At 34.3% G+C, this 22,756-nt stretch overlaps 3 protein-coding genes across 3 annotated transcripts in view; 1 reads left to right on the top strand and 2 right to left on the bottom strand.

Annotated features, from left to right (window-relative positions):
- LOC108742817 (transcription-associated protein 1) overlaps positions 1–22,292 on the bottom strand; it is a 41,873-nt gene extending 19,581 nt beyond the window's left edge. The window contains 27 exon segments of the mRNA XM_025977094.1: positions 17–94; positions 96–374; positions 513–745; positions 836–1,019; positions 1,076–1,368; positions 1,426–1,807; positions 1,869–2,066; positions 2,429–2,582; positions 2,636–2,762; positions 7,367–7,613; positions 7,679–7,823; positions 7,886–8,028; positions 8,117–8,283; positions 8,342–8,481; positions 8,549–8,859; positions 8,939–9,145; positions 9,198–9,459; positions 9,525–9,698; positions 9,830–10,034; positions 10,093–10,328; positions 10,402–10,568; positions 10,627–10,821; positions 10,890–11,075; positions 11,135–11,248; positions 11,307–11,496; positions 21,679–21,800; positions 22,172–22,292. Coding sequence (XP_025832879.1) covers positions 17–94; positions 96–374; positions 513–745; positions 836–1,019; positions 1,076–1,368; positions 1,426–1,807; positions 1,869–2,066; positions 2,429–2,582; positions 2,636–2,762; positions 7,367–7,613; positions 7,679–7,823; positions 7,886–8,028; positions 8,117–8,283; positions 8,342–8,481; positions 8,549–8,859; positions 8,939–9,145; positions 9,198–9,459; positions 9,525–9,698; positions 9,830–10,034; positions 10,093–10,328; positions 10,402–10,568; positions 10,627–10,821; positions 10,890–11,075; positions 11,135–11,248; positions 11,307–11,435 — 4,956 coding nt within the window. The 5' untranslated portion in view covers positions 11,436–11,496; positions 21,679–21,800; positions 22,172–22,292.
- LOC108742825 (trehalase-like) lies at positions 4,023–5,885 on the bottom strand. Its single transcript, XM_018478157.1, has one exon. It carries the CDS (start codon positions 5,714–5,716, stop codon positions 4,052–4,054), a length of 1,665 nt encoding a protein of 554 aa, XP_018333659.1. The 5' UTR covers positions 5,717–5,885; the 3' UTR covers positions 4,023–4,051.
- Positions 11,776–22,563, top strand: LOC108742816 (NACHT and WD repeat domain-containing protein 2). The gene is made up of 29 exons (XM_018478143.1): positions 11,776–12,009; positions 12,071–12,159; positions 12,930–13,046; positions 13,459–13,662; positions 13,721–13,865; positions 13,946–14,171; positions 14,246–14,444; positions 14,504–14,749; positions 14,807–15,007; positions 15,067–15,206; positions 16,550–16,760; positions 16,820–17,064; positions 17,126–17,272; positions 17,331–17,436; positions 17,492–17,664; positions 18,327–18,546; positions 18,599–18,811; positions 18,876–19,077; positions 19,136–19,259; positions 19,320–19,513; positions 19,562–19,733; positions 19,796–20,014; positions 20,290–20,436; positions 20,521–20,726; positions 20,834–21,036; positions 21,190–21,359; positions 21,415–21,573; positions 21,628–21,817; positions 22,423–22,563. Exons 1-29 carry the CDS (start codon positions 11,907–11,909, stop codon positions 22,561–22,563), a joined length of 5,112 nt encoding a protein of 1,703 aa, XP_018333645.1. The 5' UTR covers positions 11,776–11,906.
- The last annotated feature ends 193 nt before the right edge of the window (positions 22,564–22,756 follow it).

The raw sequence follows: 22,756 nt of genomic DNA, 5'->3' as shown, positions 1-22,756 counted from the left end.
ATATAATATAATTTATACAATAATAACGCATTTTATTATCTCGATTACAGGCTTTTTTATGTAAAGCTTTTTTAAATTTCGTTAAGTTAATTTACCTGAAATTCTTCGTTGCACCAGATCTGTCGAAACGCCTCCACAAGTTCCTGTTGCATGGACAGCCACTGCTCATCAAATTTGATTAACAGAGACACAATTCGGATGCTTTGGTACTGCAACTCGTTTCTCTCATTTTCGGTAAGGGCCAAATTGACATGCACGTTCGAAAGGGCCATCGTTATCAACCTTTGTATCATATTACACTGAATATGATCGCGGAATGGCTTCCCATCCTTGTGTTTTATCATATAGGTAAGGTATCTGCTGAATTGTTGATCCTAAAACAAGAATATTAGAAATTAACAATAAACAAACAACAAAAAGTACGATTATTTTCATAAATTGTAACTGAACGTAAAATACGAGTCCATACTTAGATCAAGGTTATCGATTTTTATAGAAATTTTACTACTTACTTTAATGATGTTGTCGTCGAGGAAGAAGTCCAGCGTTTCTGAAGGATAACGAAGCAGGAATTTCATGAGGACATCCCGGAATGGAGAACTCGCCTCGATTAACATCGCCTGTTCAGCCTGAAGTATCAGCTGGCAGAGTTGTTTTATAAATTTAGAAGATGCTGCTGGAGTTTGGTGATAGATACTGATTACAGTGGCAATTTTTTCCTCATCTTCACCTTTCTTTGAAACACCTGTGGAATCTACGAATTAAATGAATATAGACGAGGTAATACAAGAAAAAAAGAAACAAATTAATTCGTATAAAATAAATGTGTGCTTACTTTTCTGGTTCTGGACTAAATTCTTTAATAGCTGTTTCAGTATTTCAAGTAACTGTTCACAAAGCTTTTCATTAAACACAAGAGGAAACAACTGGGTCAAATAAGACAGCATTTTTACTCCATTCAAAGTCAAGTTCTTCACATCTCCCAATGTCGACAATAACGGTCTCATAGTGGAACGAACCTGAAATAACAAATAACAAAATTATTTTTAAAATTATTAAGAATATACCCCCTTACCAGTTCTTTTTCAACATGGTATCCGACGATAAACTGTTTCATACATGTAAAAGCAGTCTCCTGAAGTTCGGCATTAGGTTTTTCAAGGGCCTTATATAATACTTGAAATATTTGATCTCGTACATCAGACTCTAGGTAATGACATGCTGCCAGCACCCTAAGAGCACTGATTCGAAGAGGTATGAAGTTTGTAATAGACTTGTAGCACGGCAAATTGTTTAATTTCGCATCTTCTGTGTTGCAAAGAGACAAGAGATCGGCAATAAACAAATTATCTTCTTTCATTTCCGTATCTATAACAGGAACAATAAGAAGGATATCACTTAAAAAAAATTATTCACGTCACTAACCTATGGTGAAAAGTCTGGGATTTAGTGTGGTACAAAACATGTTTCCGTCCATAAGTCCCATCTGTGCAATCGCAGGCTGATGCTTTAACAGGTGTTTTTTGGGGGGTACCATGTCCGCAAGTAGATCCCTGAAAGGCTCCATTACAGCCGTGACAGTCTTACCTTGTTTATCAGCAAGTAGACGTAACGACGCCATTGACTGTTCCCTGACCAAAGTGTGGGGACTAGTAACTTGACGTACGAGTTCGTATGTGATTTTGTGTAGAGCTTTCTTTTGCATTTCCTTCGTGGATTGATCGGTGCCATTTGGAGGAGGAGTAACGCAAACGATTAACATTTTTTCAAGGTTGGTTTTGGCCATATCAAGAGCCCCACTGGATACCTAATCAAAGAAAAAAACGTTAGCAAAAACATTTGGAAAATATAACGAGGTCACACTTTACCTCTCCAGTCAAATCCATCATAACAAATAAGAGGGCTTTGAGGAACATAAACATATGTTCATAAACCCATTTGAGCGCACAACGTTCATACATGAATTTGATAGCGTAACAACCTCCTAGTTTCGCGTACCAGGCTCTTTCGTAGCAGAGGGCACACATTTTTTCTGCTAAGTACTCGATTAAAGGCAACCGACAAGCCTACAAAAGGACATACATGAAAATATAATAAGACCACAGCCAAAATAATGTTGTAAATAATAAATCAACACTGATGTTTCGCTTCTAGTTAAGAGTCATTCTCAAGGTAGGCATTTACAGTCTAATTGTCTTAATTTCAAGCATGTGCGGTTATTAAGATAATTGGACTGAAAAAACTGCATTAAAAGTGTCTCTAAAGTACAGGGGAAACATCGATGATGTTTTTACATCAATAAAACTATTTACAACTGTATTTTACTGGCTCTGATCTTTTACACATTGTGATAAGGGAATAAATTTAATCTTTTGGATGCCTCATCATATGATTGAGGCTACATCATTTTCATATTTAAATAACATACCATTTCCTTACTGCCAAGCAATGTTGTGGCTGTTTCTAACATTAATACGAGTGCAAGGTGACCTGGTTTACAAAGTTCCTTTTCTTCATGTCCCATGATAACTGCAAGTGCATCTACTAACACCAAAGGATCCAAGGCTATTTGTTCATTAGGCCTGTAGATCGATAAATGAATGACTTATGCTTATACACATACACAAGAACTTACTTAGGAGTTATGGCGAATGTGCCAGCTTGTTGTACAACTGCTATGGTTGTATAATGCCTGACTATGTTCACCATAGTAGTAAGGACAGGATGACGAAGTTCTTTAATTGCTGCAGCCACAAACATACCTAACCAATAAATAAAATAATAATGTAATAATTTACACATACATTCGAGTTAAAAATGGTTCCCATATATAATAATCAATAAGTATTAATATAATATAATTTATACAATAATAACGCATTTTATTATCTCGATTACAGGCTTTTTTATGTAAAGCTTTTTTAAATTTCGTTAAGTTAATTTACCTGAAATTCTTCGTTGCACCAGATCTGTCGAAACGCCTCCACAAGTTCCTGTTGCATGGACAGCCACTGCTCATCAAATTTGATTAACAGAGACACAATTCGGATGCTTTGGTACTGCAACTCGTTTCTCTCATTTTCGGTAAGGGCCAAATTGACATGCACGTTCGAAAGGGCCATCGTTATCAACCTTTGTATCATATTACACTGAATATGATCGCGGAATGGCTTCCCATCCTTGTGTTTTATCATATAGGTAAGGTATCTGCTGAATTGTTGATCCTAAAACAAGAATAATAGAAATTAACAATAAACAAACAACAAAAAGTACGATTATTTTCATAAATTGTAACTGAACGTAAAATACGAGTCCATACTTAGATCAAGGTTATCGATTTTTATAGAAATTTTACTACTTACTTTAATGATGTTGTCGTCGAGGAAGAAGTCCAGCGTTTCTGAAGGATAACGAAGCAGGAATTTCATGAGGACATCCCGGAATGGAGAACTCGCCTCGATTAACATCGCCTGTTCAGCCTGAAGTATCAGCTGGCAGAGTTGTTTTATAAATTTAGAAGATGCTGCTGGAGTTTGGTGATAGATACTGATTACAGTGGCAATTTTTTCCTCATCTTCACCTTTCTTTGAAACACCTGTGGAATCTACGAATTAAATGAATATAGACGAGGTAATACAAGAAAAAAAGAAACAAATTAATTCGTATAAAATAAATGTGTGCTTACTTTTCTGGTTCTGGACTAAATTCTTTAATAGCTGTTTCAGTATTTCAAGTAACTGTTCACAAAGCTTTTCATTAAACACAAGAGGAAACAACTGGGTCAAATAAGACAGCATTTTTACTCCATTCAAAGTCAAGTTCTTCACATCTCNTAAATTTCCTTCTTGTGCTTCTCAAAATAACCGCACCATTATCGACCCTATACAGGTTAATAGAAAAAGTACGAATTATACTTTTATTAGTTACAGTAATTAACATACATTACTTAAAAAATATACGTATTTTATATGTTTAGTCTTATACATTTAATGTACGTTATGATATTTATCTATATGCTACTCTTAATTTTAATGACTAAAAACAATTTTCGTCAAAAAAAATCGTAAATGAACTTTAGCACAACACCATTACTCCAACCGAATCCTGCTTGTACCGGGTATTCTCCGCCACCACCATAAAGTCCTGCTTCGCGGGCGTCATATTTCTCAAACATTTCTCCATGTTTATAAAAACCTAACATATTCCCATCGATCCATTTACTAGCTAAATTTTGTCCTTCTTCCATAGCATCTGGGTTTCCTGAATTTAATAATGCGTAAACCACCAAGTGCTGTAAAGGCGGCCAGGCGTTGGGGAAGTCCCATTGTTGCCCAGAGTGGATTAAAGAAGTTGGCACCCCTCCAACAAAGTCCAACACTCCTTCTCTCTTCAAATAATCGAGGACCAGTCGTCCCAATTCACTGTTGTAGTGTGGATTGTCAGCGTAACAATTTGCCCATAAAGGAGAAACGTTACTGGGATAAAATAATGTTCTATGACTTCGAGATTCTGTATCGTAATCGTACCAGATATTGTCAGTAGAGTTCCACATGATCTTATCAATATTGTAGCGCCACTCTAAAGCCTTCGACTTCCATTGTTCACCTTTTCTTTCATCACCGACAATCTGGTAGAGTTCAGCAATTTTAAAAAAAGCACCACATAAGTAAGCATTTAGATCAACAGGAATAAGACGGTGCATTTGAATGTTCGATATGTTTAAGGATACGTTTCCAGATTCCTGATCAAACATCCAGCGGGTTGAGAAGTCCCACCCAGTTTCTACAGCACTCTTCAACTCCATGTAAGCTTGTTCGCGTCTTACCTCTGATTTCCACACTTTTGCCGCATTATAATCGTTTAAATATGATTCTGGTCTGGGCCCAGAGTACCGAACAAAGTGTTGAGCTAAAGCCAAAACACCGTCGGGGGTATCCACATAAATTAACTTCTTTTTAAGCCAATGCTGCAGTTCGAGTGCGACAAAATCGATATTTTTTTTAAGCCAACTTATATCGTGCGTTTCTTTGAAGTAAGCATAGGCCATATATGTTAATAGAGGCGGCTGTGACCGATTCAAGTAGTATATTTTCCCGCCATTGGGCACGAAACCAAACTTCCGGACCAGATGTATAAAATTATCGATAATTCCACGTGCAGTGTCATACATGTCGGATATGAGAAGTCCCTCAATGATCCAATAAGAGTCCCAGTAATAATATTCACTAAATCTTCCTCCGGGGACCAAAAAATTGTTCGGAACGGGAATGTAACTATACGGCGAGGGATCATCCAAAACTTCTTTTCGGAATTTTCGGGTCAACTTGGGCCACAATTGATGCAAGTCATTAGCGAATTTCCTTAAGGTGTCATTTCGGATTTCCTTCAAAAACGGCGGATCAACTCGATAATCTGTAGCGGTGGCATGCATTATAGCATTCGAGTCTTCAAAATGAGCCGCAACAAAATCGCGCACATTCTCCTTAGTCAAATTTTTTGATTCGTGCAAGAGTTCGAAGTCTTCGAGAATCTGCTTTTCAGAATATTTCATTTTAAGGGCGAAAAACGCTCTTCGATCTACGAGAGCCTCCAGTAATTGGACGTTTTTCAGTAGATCACCGTAACAAAATATGGGACTAGTACAGGGGGGTTCAAAAAATGAACCGTCACAATAACACGAAAACAATACAAACAAACTTAAAATATGTAAAATCATTTTTTTTTTGTGAAATTTTTATAATAGCGACCGCAAGCTTTAAAAACAGTCTTTCGCGTACGTAAAGCAAATGACCACTGACGTATCACAGTTAAAAAGCGAAAGTAGTAACGCATATAAAGTAATTGCCGTGTAACAATCTAATTGCGAAAAAAAAAAACATGTTCGTGAGACGAAAAATTACGGGCTTTTTGTGAATGTATTAATTAACAAAAACCAGTCAGTATCCGAGAGAAAAAATACTAGTAATTGATACACTCTAAATCACGATACATGCGTGTATCTTTTATACGTTACATATATGTGAGGGATACCATTTAGGATCGTTTTCGTATTAAGATACAGTGTGTCATACGTTGAACTTTTTTATTAAAAAGTAGAGAACGAAACTAAAGGCTACGGTTGGGTAAGCATGAGTTGATCTGCTTCCACTATAGGTTTCTTTCATATCATTTGTACAACTTATTATTATTATTATTATATTACCTTCAACGCATTAAACCGGAAGTTATTTTATTCCTATCAAATTTTTTACCTGTAAATTACTGAATGATTCTTAAATAAACAGTTATTTAATGTAAATATAAAATAAATGGGTGACAAAATTTCAACGTTTTTTTTAGATTTATATTAAATCATATTTATTTGTAATTTCGAAAAAAAAATCAAAATTACAAAATATAAAATGTAAACTAACTAATTTCCAAATTTCTGTAGAACCATATGATTGTTTGATACATCATAAATTGCATATTATATCTATAGGGCGTACAGCCGTGCAATGTTTAATAAATAAAATACTACAATGGACTTTCTAGAAAAAAGTTTAATTTTTCAAACGTAATTTATTTAACTGTTCCGACATCCCGTATATATTCAATCAACCGTGTAGCCCAAGTGCGTGGGCATTTATTTAATGTTAAAACCAAACAGGTAATTATAGAATCGGAAAGAAATGAGAATTATCGATCACGATTTTCAAAGTTATATAAGCCGCAAGCCTCTCTGCAACACAAGGAAGCTGTGATTAACATTCTTCAATCCGCTGTAATTTATTTTTAATGAAGCCGTATAAATCTCGTTTACGATTGGTATGATTTCTAATTGGCACTTAACGACAAGAAGATGCAGACAGAATAAAACAAAAATACTACAATATAAAATCAAAGGAAAATACACACTTGCGACAATAATTACATGAAAATAAAATATTTAATTGGAAAATAAAGATATCAACAAAAATTTCAAAGATTTTGCAAAAGATCATTAATGTCTAGAACTTGGTGATTAATATTTATAACTTACTACATCTATACGAAAAAAGGGAAATTAAATGTGGAAATGAATTTGTGTTTCATTATTTACAATTGTTATGTAAAGCTTTTTTAATTTCAAGTCTCATAAAAAGGGTAGTCTTCTGATTTTAAAAATGTTTGTATGCAAAACTGATATTATTAAGATTCAAAGTATAGCTTAAATAATCGAACAGAAACACTTCTCTAAATTTCCCCTCCTCTTGTATAAACTGTAATATGTTAATTTGTGAAACGTCCTTGTTGTTTTCTTTTATTTTATATTTAAATATGCTCATCATTTATACACGATCAATCAAAACCGTACATAAAAGAAAGGATCTTAAAAATATCTGACCTGTTAACGCAGTCTGATGGGTCTCTCTGCTTTCTGTGTAAATGGATTTGTAGGAAGACCCTTTGATGTGAGGAATTCGATTTATTTCCTGGAAACTGGGATGCATGAAGAGGTTTACTATTGTCTTTTTATCATCTGATAGATTAAGGGATGCTGCTAGATACGAATTTATAACGTCCCATGCTTGTCGCCTATAGAAAGAATCCGTGGAACTTTGCTTCAAAGCGCTGAATGCGGTTTCTATGACCTATAAATAACAAGAAAACCAATAAATATTATATTATTATCTTACACATTTATAGTAATTTTCACCTTTGACACAGGAAATTCTATTGCGTGTTGCTGTTCGTGGAAGTGAGCGATAATAGATGGAGGACTATGATCCGACGAAATGTATTCTAATTTTTGAGGTTCTGTCATCATTTTCCGATTGCCACCACCGAATTTTCCCAAAACTCTGATGAGGAAAATTACATCAACAAAATTTCCAAATGCAGGGGAAAACGAGTTTAAACTTACTTAAAAGCCACTTGAGCAACTTGATCGTTATTCCTCAGTGTTCTCCAGAGGGCCTGCATGAGATCTGCACGGACTGGCTGGATGTGCTCATAGAGGAAGTCATGCTGCAAATTGTCTACACACAACTCCAATGTTCTCAAACCCTGCAAAAGAAGGTAAAAGTTAATTCAACACATAAGCATAAAATACAAAACAATATATACAATAAGAGGATTTTTAGCAGTAACTTACTTGACTTATTAGAACGTGTGATCCATTCAATGCTGACACCAAAGGATCCATTAACATCGGCAAGTATGGCAAAAGAGAACTTAATCTGACTGGCACTGTTAAACATAATTCAACAAAAAGGTCTTTCATATGCTGCTTATGAAGACCACTTTGAAGCCTGTTCAGTCCTTTAATAAAAAGATACATAAATTAAGACTTGAAAGTAACAATAAAAAATTATCTTACCTTCTAATAGGTTAGGTAACAAAGGGAGAAATTCTTGATATAATAAATCGTGACTACCTCCTCCTATAGATCTAAATAAAGCTCTTAACAATAAAAAGTAATTGTAAGGTTCTTTAGCACTCATTGCTAATTCCATAGATCTAAAACAAGAATTAGACAAATATAAGAGAACACAACTTACAAGAAAATAAGTAACTTTTTGTTTACCTGTTGACAATCTGATGAAGGTGTGGTCTTAGCATGTTCTCGTTCTCCTGAGGGAATAAAGACACGCTTCCAAAGACCAATTTAAACAAACGAAGGTAAAGGTTGCTGCGGTCCAAGTTAGAGCCCATCTCCTCCATTCTCTCCAGAAGATATTCGACCAGAACAGTAGCAAAAATGGGACTAGTGGTGGGATTTGCTAGTAATGTGTTGGGGACTATTTGAAGAGTTGCATTTTTGTAGACTCGCTCTACCAAATATTCTATAGTAGTAGAAAAGATTTCGTGGAAAGTTTGTGGATTCATCATAGAAAACTGAAAAATATCGTTTTATAATAAATGAAGAGGAAATGGGACACAAGTGATAAGTATACCCATGGTACTGTTTACTTACAACTCCGCTAAAATGTTCTAAAACATCCTTTTCTTCTTTTGATCTGACGGTTTGTTGATTAGCCCTTGTAGCAGGTCCAGTTTGTGGAGTTGCCGTTAAAGTATAAATGTCTAGAGCTCGTAGGGTCCATTTAACTAGTCGAACAAAGACCAAAGTCTCGTGAGGTTGAAACTGCTTTGTAGCCGCAATTTGCTGCATTGAACTAGTCTGAAAAAAAAATCTTGTATAAAAGAACATTTGTTAAAAAAGTTCTACATACTTTGCATGTTGCACAACCCCATGTAATGGTCTTGACCCCACACACTAGAGTTTTCACAAGGCTTCGGTAGTCAGCTACGTTATAATTGTTGTTTTGATTACATGTTGTCCCGATACGAGACCGGACCTCCTTCTGGGTAGTATCGGTAACAGAACTGTCCAAAATATCAACAGAGGACTTGTCGGGGTCACCTTTTATTTCTGTTGTTTGGGAAACTTGCGTCTGAAGTCCAGGCGTTGTGCTCTGTTGCTGCTGTTGTTTACTAGCCGAAAATTAAAAGAATGCTTCGTTAATTAGAGAGAAAAAGATAGCAATAGTTTCTTTTACCACTTGCTGATGAGAATTGGCAGATGGATTTTGGAAATAGTTTTAAATTTTAAAACAAACACCTCTAACATACGCATAAGTAATTCTCGTCCTTCTACGTTATTCTCCGCTTCTGCCCTTACCCGTATGCAGTCCACTAGATTCAGTAACAATTTGCAAGACATAGTTTGGATCCTAAAAAGAACTTCATTAAAATAATAAGGTAAGAAATAGAATTTAAACAAAACGAATCACAATCAGCCTCCGCAATTCTTATTTTTTATATTTTCATAAAAATAAAGTCGACCACATGTAATGTTACTCACGTAGTTGCTAAGCTGTCGTCATGTACATTTTTGCTAAAAAGGTGAACTGCCCTTGCGAGATTTGATAAAGGAAGCTGTTGACGCACATGATGCACAAGATCGGCTAATGTTGAATATGCAAGTGGGCGGAGCGATTCGTGCGTTGTCCAACCCCTCCCCAATAGGATGTCTTCGTCGAATAATTTTTCCATATGTGGTACAAATTCTAGGTAATAAAAATAAATTCTATTACGACAACCAAAAAATGATTATAGTTTTCTTACTATTTCTGAGATCGGTGGCCAGTATATGCCTGGCAGCTATCAGAAGTTCACGTCTTAAGTGGGCTACTTCCATGGGACACAGGGCCAAAAGTTGCAGCATGCCTTGGACCATCATAGTGGAATGATTGGAAACTACTTCCTGGTACATTTTTATTATATAGGCGAGAAAAGATAAAGTCTTAATTTGGGCCCCCATAAAATCCACAAATATTTCTTTGTTAAAATTTTCTGATTGTCTGTAATATTACGAAAAAAAAAAAAATTAAAACAATTGCAAGAAAAGTGCTCTACAAAAAATTAATAGACTACCTTTGTTGCAAAGTTGGTTGAAGTGTAATAGTAGTCATAATTAAAGGTATAAAATCACTAACATCTTGGTGAACACTTTGTTTATACAATTGATACATAAGAACAACAATAATAGGTAATTCCTGGAGCACTTTTAAGGACAGTACAGCTTTGGGAATTAAATTGTACTAAAAAAAAAATATATATGAAAAACAAACTTTTGCAATTAAAAAATCAAAGACTTACTGTTATCGTAGTGCCATCTTTGGTCTTGTTCTCTGTCTGTATAGTGGTGATGGTGTAAGTTTCTTTCAAAAGTTCTTCAATGTTAAGTTCCGTTAAATCTTTCACTTTAATAGGAGGTTTGGGTTCAAAAATTTTATTCATGTGATTAGGCAAATCAGAATAGATAGTTTTTACAAATTGCAAAAAGTGTTGAATCTAAAACACAAAAAGTTAATATTGATTTAATACGTAGTTATATTTTGAAATGTGTATGTCCAATGTACCTCTGCATTAAAGGAAGGCCTATGTTGTTTGTGTAATTCAATAATAATCTTTAGACAAACGAGAACGTTTTCTTCATTCTCCAATTCTAGAAGTTTTAACATTAACGAAAGAATTGGTTTTACATGGGGTCGTAAAAGATCATTATTTGGAAGCCTATGTAACAATTCCAATATTAATTTTCGCACCTAAAAAGTATACATATTTCAATAAACAAGAAATTCGATAGGCATATTTTGTAGAATACCTGTTGAATATTATATTCAGCTATAAAATGCGGTTCACCTTCTTGTAGAATTTTTAAAAACATTTTAACTGCATGTTCCAGAAAACTGGGGTACAAATACGAAGAGAGTATAAGCTAAAAATATGCATTAGTAACTGAAAGATACATATAATATTGTATTAAATAAATTTACCTCAAGATTTTCGCCAATTTCTTGGATTACTTTTAGTTTTAGATAGTCTTTACAGCTGGGATCCGCAAGTGTAGTAATATAACTACGGAATTTGTTCATTTGTGCAGTTGTTGGATCAACCCCAGCCATTTTCAGTGTTTTTTTTTGTAATATTATATTAACTTATTTTAAACTGGCCAAACTATTGTTTCTGTAAAAAAATAAAAATACTACATTAATTGATTTTTTTTACTGTATTTTATCCTTGAAAACGATGTATCAATTTAACAAAGACCTTCAATTTAATTTTTCCTAACGAGACTATCAAGTCAGGCGAAAAACGCGACTAAATGTAATTTATCACGCCTTTGTAAAGGGAAAACTTTGATAAGTAACCCCCTCCCTTTTAACGATGGATACGTTTTAGTTTGTCGAAGACAACCCCCCTTTTGAATTGGGTAAATGAGTTATCGATTATGCCCCTTACTAAATTAGTTTTCTAGTCTAGTCCAATCACTTCTACAAGCACATGCAGAACACAGATGTGCTTAACTTAACTAACCCATTATTTTAAACAAACAAAAAGTTTACAATCATTATATTGGAAAACAAAGAATCGAAATGGATGATCGAACTGTTGACCTTATTTTTGCCGGTTCTCTGGAAAATCTACCACCTGTTAGTTCCAAGATCGTCAGAATTTTTACAAGTTCAACATTCACAGGTACGCGGAGATAACTGAGAAAAAATAATAGGTAAACTATTTTACTTTTTAATTTTCGTAGATACTACGATGGAAAGAAATACGCTCATGGCAAAATGCTATCCTAAAATTAAAGATTACTGCAGGGAAAAACACGGACTTGAATTTCAGGCGAGTTTTAAATAATATACAAAAGTATTTGTAATCAAGAAATAAAAAAAAAAAAAGAAAAATGATTGTTAATCTTCCGATAAAAAAAGGAACGAACAATTTGTTAAAAATTATTTATTAAAAGTCTCTAATCTTCCCATTATATTATGTAATAAGAAAACATGTACACATAAATATGCACCGTTATTTTTTTTTGCACCTGTCGCAATTTACTGCATTTAAAATAGCCTAAAAGTCCTTGAAACGTTCTTGTTATCACGGTACCAAGTGGTACAAAATTTGACCTAGAAATTGAAACATGGAAATCAATAAGATTCTAATTTTTCCTTAAACAACACTCTAATTTTTCCCTTAATAATATTATTATTTTTTCCAATACTTTATGGGAAGCATAAAATATGTAACTAAGTTTTCAAAAATAAAAAATGACCTCCAATTATTATAACTTACCATTAGGATAAATAATTTAAAAAATCGTTAAGTTACAAATATTTTAGTTAGTTGANAAACTTCGCATTTCCCTAAAACTAGAACAGCCCACATCCTTAACTATTTGCGAACAGTAATCTAATCTAGGTCTACCTCTACCCCTCATAACTCCTGTTTCTGCCTCTAATATGTCTCTGACTAGTCCTTTATGCCTGAGAAGGTGTCGTACCAACTTATCTCGCCTATTTTTTATTGACTTCCATGGAGTCCTCTGTTCTCCAACTCTTTCTAATACATATTCTATCAATTCTAATAATTAAATACATATAAGAATAATTTAGGTGGTCGACATGAGATGGGGTGTCAGGGATGAAGCAACAGACGATCATATGACGACGGAACTATGTATGAAAGAAATAGAGAATTGCCAAAGACTTTCGATGGGCCCAAATTTTGTCGTTAAGTATATTCATATACACATTTAATTTATTTACTAAAACAATAAAAAATTGACTTCTTAAAGTAAATATTAACCTGCTTTCAAATAAGAATTCGTTGTGTAAGCATTAAAGTCTGCTTGATGCTTGCTCAGGTAAAGAAAATGAAGCAGAGATAGGGGTGCATACAGTGAAATGGTATATATGACGAAAAGATATATGTATGTAATTTTTTTTTTTGAGTCTAAAACAAATTTCTTACTAATTTACTCTATATATCCTACATTTTATAAAATTAAACAAAAAATTATACAATTTTTCTGTACTATTCACTCATACCTAAAAAACCAATAGAGCAGGCATACCTTGCTGAGTGGTACATTTCTTATAAGTTTTTAATTTATGTAAAGAAATACTAAAATATTTTCTATAGGTTTTTCTTGGTCAAAAATATGGTTATAGACCAATCCCCACGTATATATTGTCATCAGAACTTCAAATGATACGAGACGAATTAGCTGCAACCGGAAATGACGTTGCACTTATTGACACGTGGTATAAAAAAGATAGCAACGCTGTACCACCCATTTCGGTACTTCAACCTATTTCTTCGATCTTGCTCAATTTTAATAACAAGGTTTTTACAAAAACGTGAACAAAATAATTCAAAATAATGAGAATCTATTAATCTTTAGAGAATCCCTAAACTTCAGGCGCAAGATCAAGCCGTTTGGTGGGCAACTCTCGAAAAATTTCAAAAATTGTTTCGCAAAGCAGCATCTTCTCTACATCAACAGGGAAAGATGGATAATGATGCTAAACACAATTACTTTATGTCCGGTATTACTATTAATGATTCATTATACATTTACAAGGGTTTTGAAAATGTGCACAATAAACACTTCCTGATATTATTATAGTAACGGAAAGAGAAGTCATAAATGGTATCCTTAATGTAAGAAATACAAAAAACCATTGCCTTGCGTACATCCGCTACATAAACAACATAAACCTCCAAAATTTAAAGAAAGCTTCCCTTTTTGTCGATATAATTAACAGAAGCTTGGACCAAGAGTCTTCCAAATTATTGGCAAATTTAAGAGATGAGAGATTGCCAGCAAAAATTGAAACAACGAACTTACAGAAGTAATTTTCTATTCTAATCCAATTGCAATTGCTATTGAAGTCACTGCTCAATTAATGAGATGGATTTTTTTAAGGTACACAGTTGAATGGATAGGCAGAGAAGGATTGGATCCAGAAACTCACGAGGAGTATCTGAAGAATTTTATCAGTCATTTTTATCGTAATATCACAAAATTAGTGGATAGAGCAATGAGAAAAGAAGATTCTAGTGCGCAGGGTCAAATAGTTACAGAAATTTTACAGCACTTACATGCTTGCAATAATTCCGTAAAGGTAATACCTTTTATTAAGTTAAAAACAGTCGTAGTTCAACTTACACCCCTTTTATGTAGGTTTTTTATGGTAGAGAAGAAAACTTAGAACGAATCCATCAATATATGATAGGAAATTCAGATAAACCGTTGGTTCTGTATGGAGAAGGAGGTTGTGGAAAAACCTCTCTTTTAGCGAAAGCAGCAAGCATGGCTACATCGAATGGATGGTTCCCAAATGCTAAACCAATCAGTATTGTGAGATTTCTTGGAACTACCCCAGATTCGAGCGCTTTAACGCCTACCCTAATTTCCATATGTCAACAGGTTGGTTATTATACTTTACCTATTTTGAAGACTATGTAGATAATTTTTTTTCTCTAGATTTCATACAATTTCATGATACCTTTCGATACCATACCGGACGATTTAGTCCCACTAACAGCTCATTTTAAACAGTTATTAACAAGCGCCACCCAGGAGCAACCTTTCTTTTTATACCTTGACTCTGTTGACCAACTCACAAGCACCCAAGATGCTAATAAAGTGTCTTGGTTACCTACAAGGTTACCGCCTCACTGTAAAGTAACTATAACACAACAGCGACACATATTACCATCCTAATTTTCTCATTTCTATTTCAGATCATTGTTTCTTGCGCATGCGAAGAAAATAATGTCGAAGTTTCAAGAGAATATTACATTCTCAGGAAGATGATTGACAACGAGGAGAACTTTATCGAAGTCAGCGCTTTGGGAGAAGATCTTGCCATACAGGTCATAAAGTAAGTATAGGGTTGTTCGGAAAGTCATTTCGTTTTTTTTTTGTGGAAATGAAAGACAGTTTTCGTATAATAAACAAATACTTTATTAAATTATATATTGACCGTTCTGGTCCAACACCTTTTGCCATCTTTCTGGTAGTAGCATAATTCCACGCTCATAAAATTTTTGGTCTTTGCTGGCAAAAAACTGATCGAGGAGGTTTTTGACCTCCTCATTTGAGGTGAAGGTTTTACCGTCTAAAAAATTTTGGAGTGACCGGAACAAATAATAATCCGATGGTGCCAGGTCTGGAGAATATGGTGGGTGTAGCATTGTATCCCATTCAAGCTGTAAAAGCTTTTGGCGAGTGACCAAACTTGTGTGAGGTCTCGCGTTGTCTTGGTGAAACACTACACCTTTCCTGTTGATTAGTTCTGACCTTTTCTGTTGAAGTGCATCATTCAGTTTGTCCAGCTGATGACAGTAGACTTCCGAATTAATCGTTGTGTTATCCGGTAAAAGCTAAAAAAAAACGATTCCTTTAAAATCCCACCAAACAGACAGCATCACCTTTTTTTGGTGAATATCGGCTTTGGAAATGGTTTGAGCCGGTTCATCTTTTTTGCTCCATGACCTCTTGCGTTTGACGTTGTTGTATACAACCCATTTTTCGTCCCCAGTGATGATGCGCTTCAAAAACGGATCATTTTCGTGACGTTTGAGAAGCGAATCGCAGACGTCAATGCGGCGACACAGATTTCTCTCTGTGAGAACATGGGGAACCCATACATCGAGCTTCGAGGATAATCCCAGGCCTTTCAAGTGGTCATAAACTGTTGAATTTGATAAATTTAACCTCAATCCGATCTCACGTGTTGTTATTCGCCGGTTCACATCAACTAATGCCTTTATCGCGTCTTTATCAGCTTCAACCGGCCTTCCCGAACGTGGTGCATCTTCGACATCAAAATTGCCGGATCGAAATTTAGCGAACCAGTTCTGGCACTGGCGTACTGTCAACACACCTTCTCCATACACATCAGTCAATTTCTTTCTGGCTTGAACAGCATTTTTACCCTTTCTGTAGTAAAACAGTAAGATATGTCGAAAATGCTGCTTATCGCTCTCCATATTTAAAAGGGCACCAACCAAAAACTACTGCGTAGAATTAATTGGAATTTTTCACACACAAGCCTTGCTATATGAGCTCTCAAAGCATATAAAAATTATACGGCTTAAATGTGAAGTTGGGTGCAAAAGAATACAATTAAATCCTCTGTCGGGAAAAAACGAAATGACTTTCCGAACAACCCTATAGATTAATACCAATTCTACTCCATAAAAACGCGTTTCGTTTATTTAGGATGTGGATGGGAACTGCTAAAAGAGATTTGAACAACTACCAGTGGCGCTTGGTTTCAAATGCTATAGGAAAATGTAGTTTGCCCATCTTCGTTAAGTTGGTTTTTGCGGAAATATGCCGGTGGAGAAGCTACACAAAACCTCAGGATACTCACTTGGCATCGACAGTCATGGACTCTATCATGATGTTATTCGAACGAATTGAAAAGCAGGTACAAATAAAATTAACAATATAAAGGACAATAGGAAAGAATATTACCTACTACTTTAGCATGGTACAATTTTGGTCTTCCACGCTCTGGCTTATATAACTGCTGCTAAAAGTGGCCTTTCGGAATCTGAATTGGAAGATCTGATCTCACTCGATGATAAAGTATTGGACGATGTGTATCAGTACCATTTGCCACCTGTTAGAAGAATACCACCATTGCTTTGGACCAGGATACGAAATGATCTTCCAAATTACTTATCAGAAAGGGAAGCAGATGGAGTGAGCGTAATGAATTGGTACCATAGGTAAACAATATACTACAAGATCTCATTATATGCGAAGTTCAATTATTTTTTATGTTTGCAGACAATTTCGCGATACTGCTCGTGAAAGGTATTTCAAAAATATAAACATGGCTTACTATTTTCACTCGTCCATAGCAGATTACTATCTGGGTATATGGGGTGGAGGTAAGCCAAAACCCTTTAGGTTTACAGAAATTCAAAGACACAGGTAAATAAAACTACAAAATCGTTTCAAAGAGGACGGCAATTCCTTTTTTCATTTTTAGATTCAATTTGACCGAAAAAGAAGGAGCAGCAGACAGGAAGGTTCCAGTTCAACCCCTGTTATTTTTAACAAAGGAAGGAAAAGTAGCAAGATATAATCTACGGAAGGTGCAGATAAATAAAGTATCAATTTTTTCTTATTGTTAAATTTAAATATTATTAGTTTGGAGAGCTCCCTTTTCATCTGGTCCGCTCACACAGATTTAAAGATCTTTACGAAAATGTACTCTTTAACTATGAGTGGTTGCATGCGAAATTGTCAAGTTGTCCTTTACAAGCTGTTTTGGCAGATTATGAAGACGCGTGCATCTTTATTGACAAAAAAGATTCGAAAAGGTAAATCAATGTTAAATGTAACAAACGGTTACAGCTAGGGTTACCACCTTTTCAGGCTTTACATAAAGTATTTCTCGACTAAACGGTTCAAAAAAAAAGTATTCAGCATAAAAATAAAGTATTTTATCTTTTGTTTTTAAAAACATATTTTTTGTTACACCTAGCAGCCAGAAACAAATTGCTGTCGCTCTTAAATACATTAATATAGCTTCTAAACATGGAAAATAAAGATTTAAGTAAACTAAAAGTTTATTTTTAAATAGTTTTAATGAAGCTTTATTCCTGTCGTCCCACCACTTTGCGTTCATAACAGAGAATAATCTTTCTGTAAATGTTAAAGTGGCCGGAACGGACAGCAAAAGTGACACTTGACACTACTTTGAACAGATTTGGGAAATCAGGTTGTTCCGTAAATTTGGCTTGCCATTTTTCTGTGCAATATTATTGATGTAAAAATACTCTGAATTTCGAATAATCGCTTACAAAATTACGACGTTTACTTAAGGCCTTAAATAAAGTATTTTTGCGTACTTTATGTGTCTTGTAAAGTATAACGTACGCACAGTCGAAATAGAGTACAACACTTTATAATAAAGTACGGGTGGCAACCCTAGTTACAGCGTACATAACATGAAGCTATTAGTACCTGAATATCTTTTTAGAGAATTGGTGCTGGTAGCTGATGCCCTCCGCTTAGGAGGTGCAGTTCTGGCGCAATACCCTAACATGCTCGCTCCCCAATTAATTGGACGCCTTCTACCAGAGATAGGCACAAATTCGAACATTAAAATGCTCCTAAACGAATGCGACAACAAGGGTCCCAAACAGTGTGCGCTGGTGCCTCTTTATCATTGCATGCATACCCCCGGAGGACCTTTAAAAGTAACTTTTTAAACCCTATTAAGAATTTAAGTTAATACTTTTTTTTTGTAAGTATTCTCTGGAAGGTCACCAATTCGCAGTGTTTGCATTTTGTCTAACAACTGATCTTCGTTACGTGGTATCGATATCGAATAGGTTTATCACATGGGATCTTTCGACAAGTGATCTCACAAGAGACGTCAACCCTAACGTGGAAGGTATTATGCAACAGCTAATTCTAAGTCCAGATAATAAGTGGGCGGCTGCTTTTACCAATAACAATCAGGTAGAAGTTGAAAATAATAGGAACAATAAAAATACACGATCAGAATGTTTTAATTGTTTTATAGACAATTCTACTTAATATGCTCACAAGTGAATTTGTTGTAATAGAAAATCCTTTACCAAATAATGAACCGGTGGCTGGAGTATTTCTATTAAACAAAAATTTATTTGTATATGGTAGCACTTATTGGGTACTATTTGATATGAGAGGTAATGAAGAAGACAAGTTCCGAAGCCCAGCCACTGAAGAAGGCTGGAATATTTTGGGTACCTAAGAGATTATCTTGGAAATTTTGGGCACCCATTTAACTGTATTTCTTTCAAGCTATGGAATTTGACAATTTCGCTCAGTATCGAATACTATTTTGGAAAGGAAGCATAGAAGACAACAAAATGATGTTCTATTATAGAAATAACGATTCTGAATTCGAACCATTTTTCTACCATGGGTAATAAACAATTTAACATTTCGTTATTGGAGGGAGTGTTAATTCTTTTTTCCATTCCAGTGCCATAGCCTTCAGCAAAGATAGGCAAACTATATACACTTGCACACAAGAAAACAATTACTCCGTTTCAAAGTTTCAGAAAAATGATGATAAAAAAGTATGGGAGAAAGTTCTGGATTTACCCAGATCAGAAAGTGATGAAACTGAAATAGTTTTACAATTAAAATTGGATAGAAAGGACACAATTCTTTTAGGTAAGCGACAACACTGAGAGTCCAATTTGTGATAAAAATTACTTGCAGCTTCTACTAGCAACGGATTTATAATTTGGGATTTTTCCGAAGAAAACCCCATAACTACAGGGGCTTTAGTTTTGCAATTGCCTTACGGTGTTCGCAATATTACCATCAAAATGCTTCAATCCAATTCTGTAATGATTAGTGCCCAAAAGAATTATGCCATAGCCGGTGTTAGGTAAGAAATACTTGTTAATTAATAAAAATAAAAAATATAAAAATGATTAATCACTATTTTAGAAAGAATCTTTACGTTTGGGAACTTAAAAATCAGAAGTTAGTAAAAGTTTTAGACGCTCATTTCGCTCGAATAATACAATTGGACGCCCTTATCATTGGTAACTGGAATTGTATAGTGACATCATCAATAGATAGGACCGTAAAAGTTTGGAATATCAATAACATATTCGAACAAGTTCACGTTATAGACCGTCATGAACTACAAATCGACTCAATAAGGTTTACAAAAAATTACTAAGTACAAACGTCACTATCAGCAACGGTTTGTAATTAGCCACTCCTACTGACCAAAATGTTATATAGACAATCCGGGTTCTGTTCCCCGTTGATTCAACACCTTTTTTTTCCTGTTTCCTTTCTTACTACTTCCGTTGCCAGCATCTCATTCGAGTGCCGTTACCGACCGCAGAATGGGATAAATTCAGTAAAAGTAGAAAACACTTTCATTTATATATTAATATCTGTATATAAAAACGACAGTTCGTTCCTTTCAGTTTAGCAAAAGATGTACCCCTGGCAGTAACAGTAACACGAAGTTGTGTAGGTGTGTGGGACTTAACAGTTGGAAAACTCAAATCCAAATTGGCGGACACACCATTGGGGGCCATTGTCACACATGCTTTGATAACCCCAGACGGAAAGTAAATAATACAATTACTTACTTAAATAAATTCAATGCCAAACTACATATTATGTTCACAAAGAATGACCATTGTACTGTTTAGGTATATTATATCTGCCGAATCAGGAAATATTCTAATATGGAATAGGATTATGGAACAAGTAATATTTAAGGATGAACAACAGGGCATAGAACAATTAACATTATTAGATGAAGGTGCAAAAGTTTTGTCGATATCAAAACCAAGTAACCCGCCAGGGACTGATTCCATGAGAGTTATGGCAACTGTATGTTTGAGAAATATACCAGGTAAAACAATTACAACTATTTCAAGTACTAATTACTAATTACATATCGTCTTTTAATATCATTTTCCATTATTATGAGGTATGTACTGAAATTTTGAAATATTTTAGACGGTGATCTAAACTACACTTTTGATTATTCTGTAAGAAGTATTACGGGAGTGCCCTTTAAGAGATGTGTTGTAACATGTGATGGTCAAAATTTAACACTGGTTGGAGCTGACAAGAGTAATAATAGGGACTGCATACTTGTACACAGTGCCATAACAGGCGCTTTTGTAAATCGAATTTCTCTAAAATTATGTGGAATTAAGGTACATAAATATAACAATTAACAGAATACAGATAAAACATACCCTAAATGCATACCTAGTATAAAAAATAACAGCATTTTTAAATTTTTGTAACTTACTGAATTGGAAAAATTATAAAGATTTGCTTTATAATAAAATTTGGATAAATTTTAGGATGCACATAGTTTGGTTGCAATGCCCCACAAGGCCCACCTTTTAGGTATTATAACAGTGGACAAAGGTGCAATAATTGATATAAAAAACAAAAAACATCTTAGAACAATACCTAGGTGGGGAGGCAGTTGCACTCAAGATGGTAAAAGTGGATTATATGCCCCATCGAGGTATGCATTAGTAGAAATAAATAAAAAAAGTAAAACATTGAAACTCTGCTTATAGGGGTGGTTTAGAACTTATTGAATTAAAAAAGGGTCAAACAGTAAAAACATTTATACCCAAAGTAGCAGAGGGAGTTTTTACAGTAATATGTTCACTTACAAAAGGTGATGAATATATTTTATATTACCATAGTGGAAGAAAAACATTAAGGGTCTTCCGGTATGTATTCAATTTTCAATAATCAAATAATACCTAAATAAAAAAATGTTTTAGTGCATCTGATGCAGAAATGTTAGCAAATTATAAAGTACAAGCTGAACTTACAGCAGTAGAAAGCACTTCAGATGGAAAAGCAGTTGTACTTGGTACTGTTGATGGTTGTGTTTCAGTTTTGGCGATTGTTGATCCCAATAAAATTGATATGTATAATTACATTGCGATAATGCCTTCAAGAGACGAACAGGTGCACAAATTAAACATTTATATGAACAATTTAAACACTTTTCAATACAAAAGTTTTAAATTATTAGACCGCAGTCAGTCATTCATACATTCAATAGTGTATTGCGGATTGCCGAACTTAAACAATACAAATATTTCTTTGTTAAAATTTTCTGATTGTCTGTAATATTACGAAAAAAAAAAAAATTAAAACAATTGCAAGAAAAGTGCTCTACAAAAAATTAATAGACTACCTTTGTTGCAAAGTTGGTTGAAGTGTAATAGTAGTCNTCAGAGGTTATGTTGAGATACTTAGGTTATTCGATACAAATAAAAATTCAAAAAGAAATTCCATCAATTATAAAAAAATCCTCACCAAACTCGTTATTAGCACTAGAATATTACATTATTGTACTTTTATTTTATTAATTTACATCGGTTGTAAACTCACAGCACCACTCTGTCTACATAACATTTCAAAATACACACCATACACACATGTATAGGGATGTCCAAAACAAACTTGACGTGACTGAGATATAGGGTTGACCAAAAAAAATTATCACTTTTTATTAATAATCAAAATGTGTATTTTGTTCATAAGTTAAATTTAAATATGTTTTATAGTGGAAGAAGAAACTGCAAAAAACTCAGCTTCAACGAAAATTCAAAGCAGTGGCTTATATTGCAAGACTTACGAGTACATTACAGTCAAACCACTGCAAACAGAAAAAAGGAAAAATCGCCCCAGGAAAAGAAAATAAATAAATAAGTCTTATCTTTCAACTAAGTACATATATAGATAGATATACATATGTTACCTACTGTATTTAAATTTATTTATGAAAAGAAAAATAAATACATTAAAATGTTTTTCACTCTTTTTTAATTATTGTCTGATTGTCTGATTAATCTGAAAAAATACAATTGTTTTACGCTACAAGGGTACTTTCAGAATAAG

The sequence above is a fragment of the Agrilus planipennis genome, unplaced genomic scaffold (genome assembly GCF_000699045.2).
Source record: "Agrilus planipennis isolate EAB-ADULT unplaced genomic scaffold, Apla_2.0 scaffold380, whole genome shotgun sequence".
Lineage (NCBI taxonomy): Eukaryota > Metazoa > Arthropoda > Insecta > Coleoptera > Buprestidae > Agrilus > Agrilus planipennis.
Note: the sequence above shows the minus strand (reverse complement) of the source record. Positions and strands in the feature narration are given on the sequence as shown.

Excerpts from the sequence above, each read along its gene's own strand:
- LOC108742825 (XM_018478157.1), bottom strand. The coding sequence starts at position 5,716 with ATGATTTTACATATTTTAAGTTTGTTTGTATTGTTTTCGTGTTATTGT.
- LOC108742816 (XM_018478143.1), top strand. The coding sequence starts at position 11,907 with ATGGATGATCGAACTGTTGACCTTATTTTTGCCGGTTCTCTGGAAAAT. Across the intron at positions 21,360-21,414 it reads GGATTATATGCCCCATCGAG|GGGTGGTTTAGAACTTATTG; the intron begins GTATGCATTAGT and ends CTCTGCTTATAG. Across the intron at positions 21,818-22,422 it reads TGCCTTCAAGAGACGAACAG|TGGAAGAAGAAACTGCAAAA; the intron begins GTGCACAAATTA and ends TATGTTTTATAG.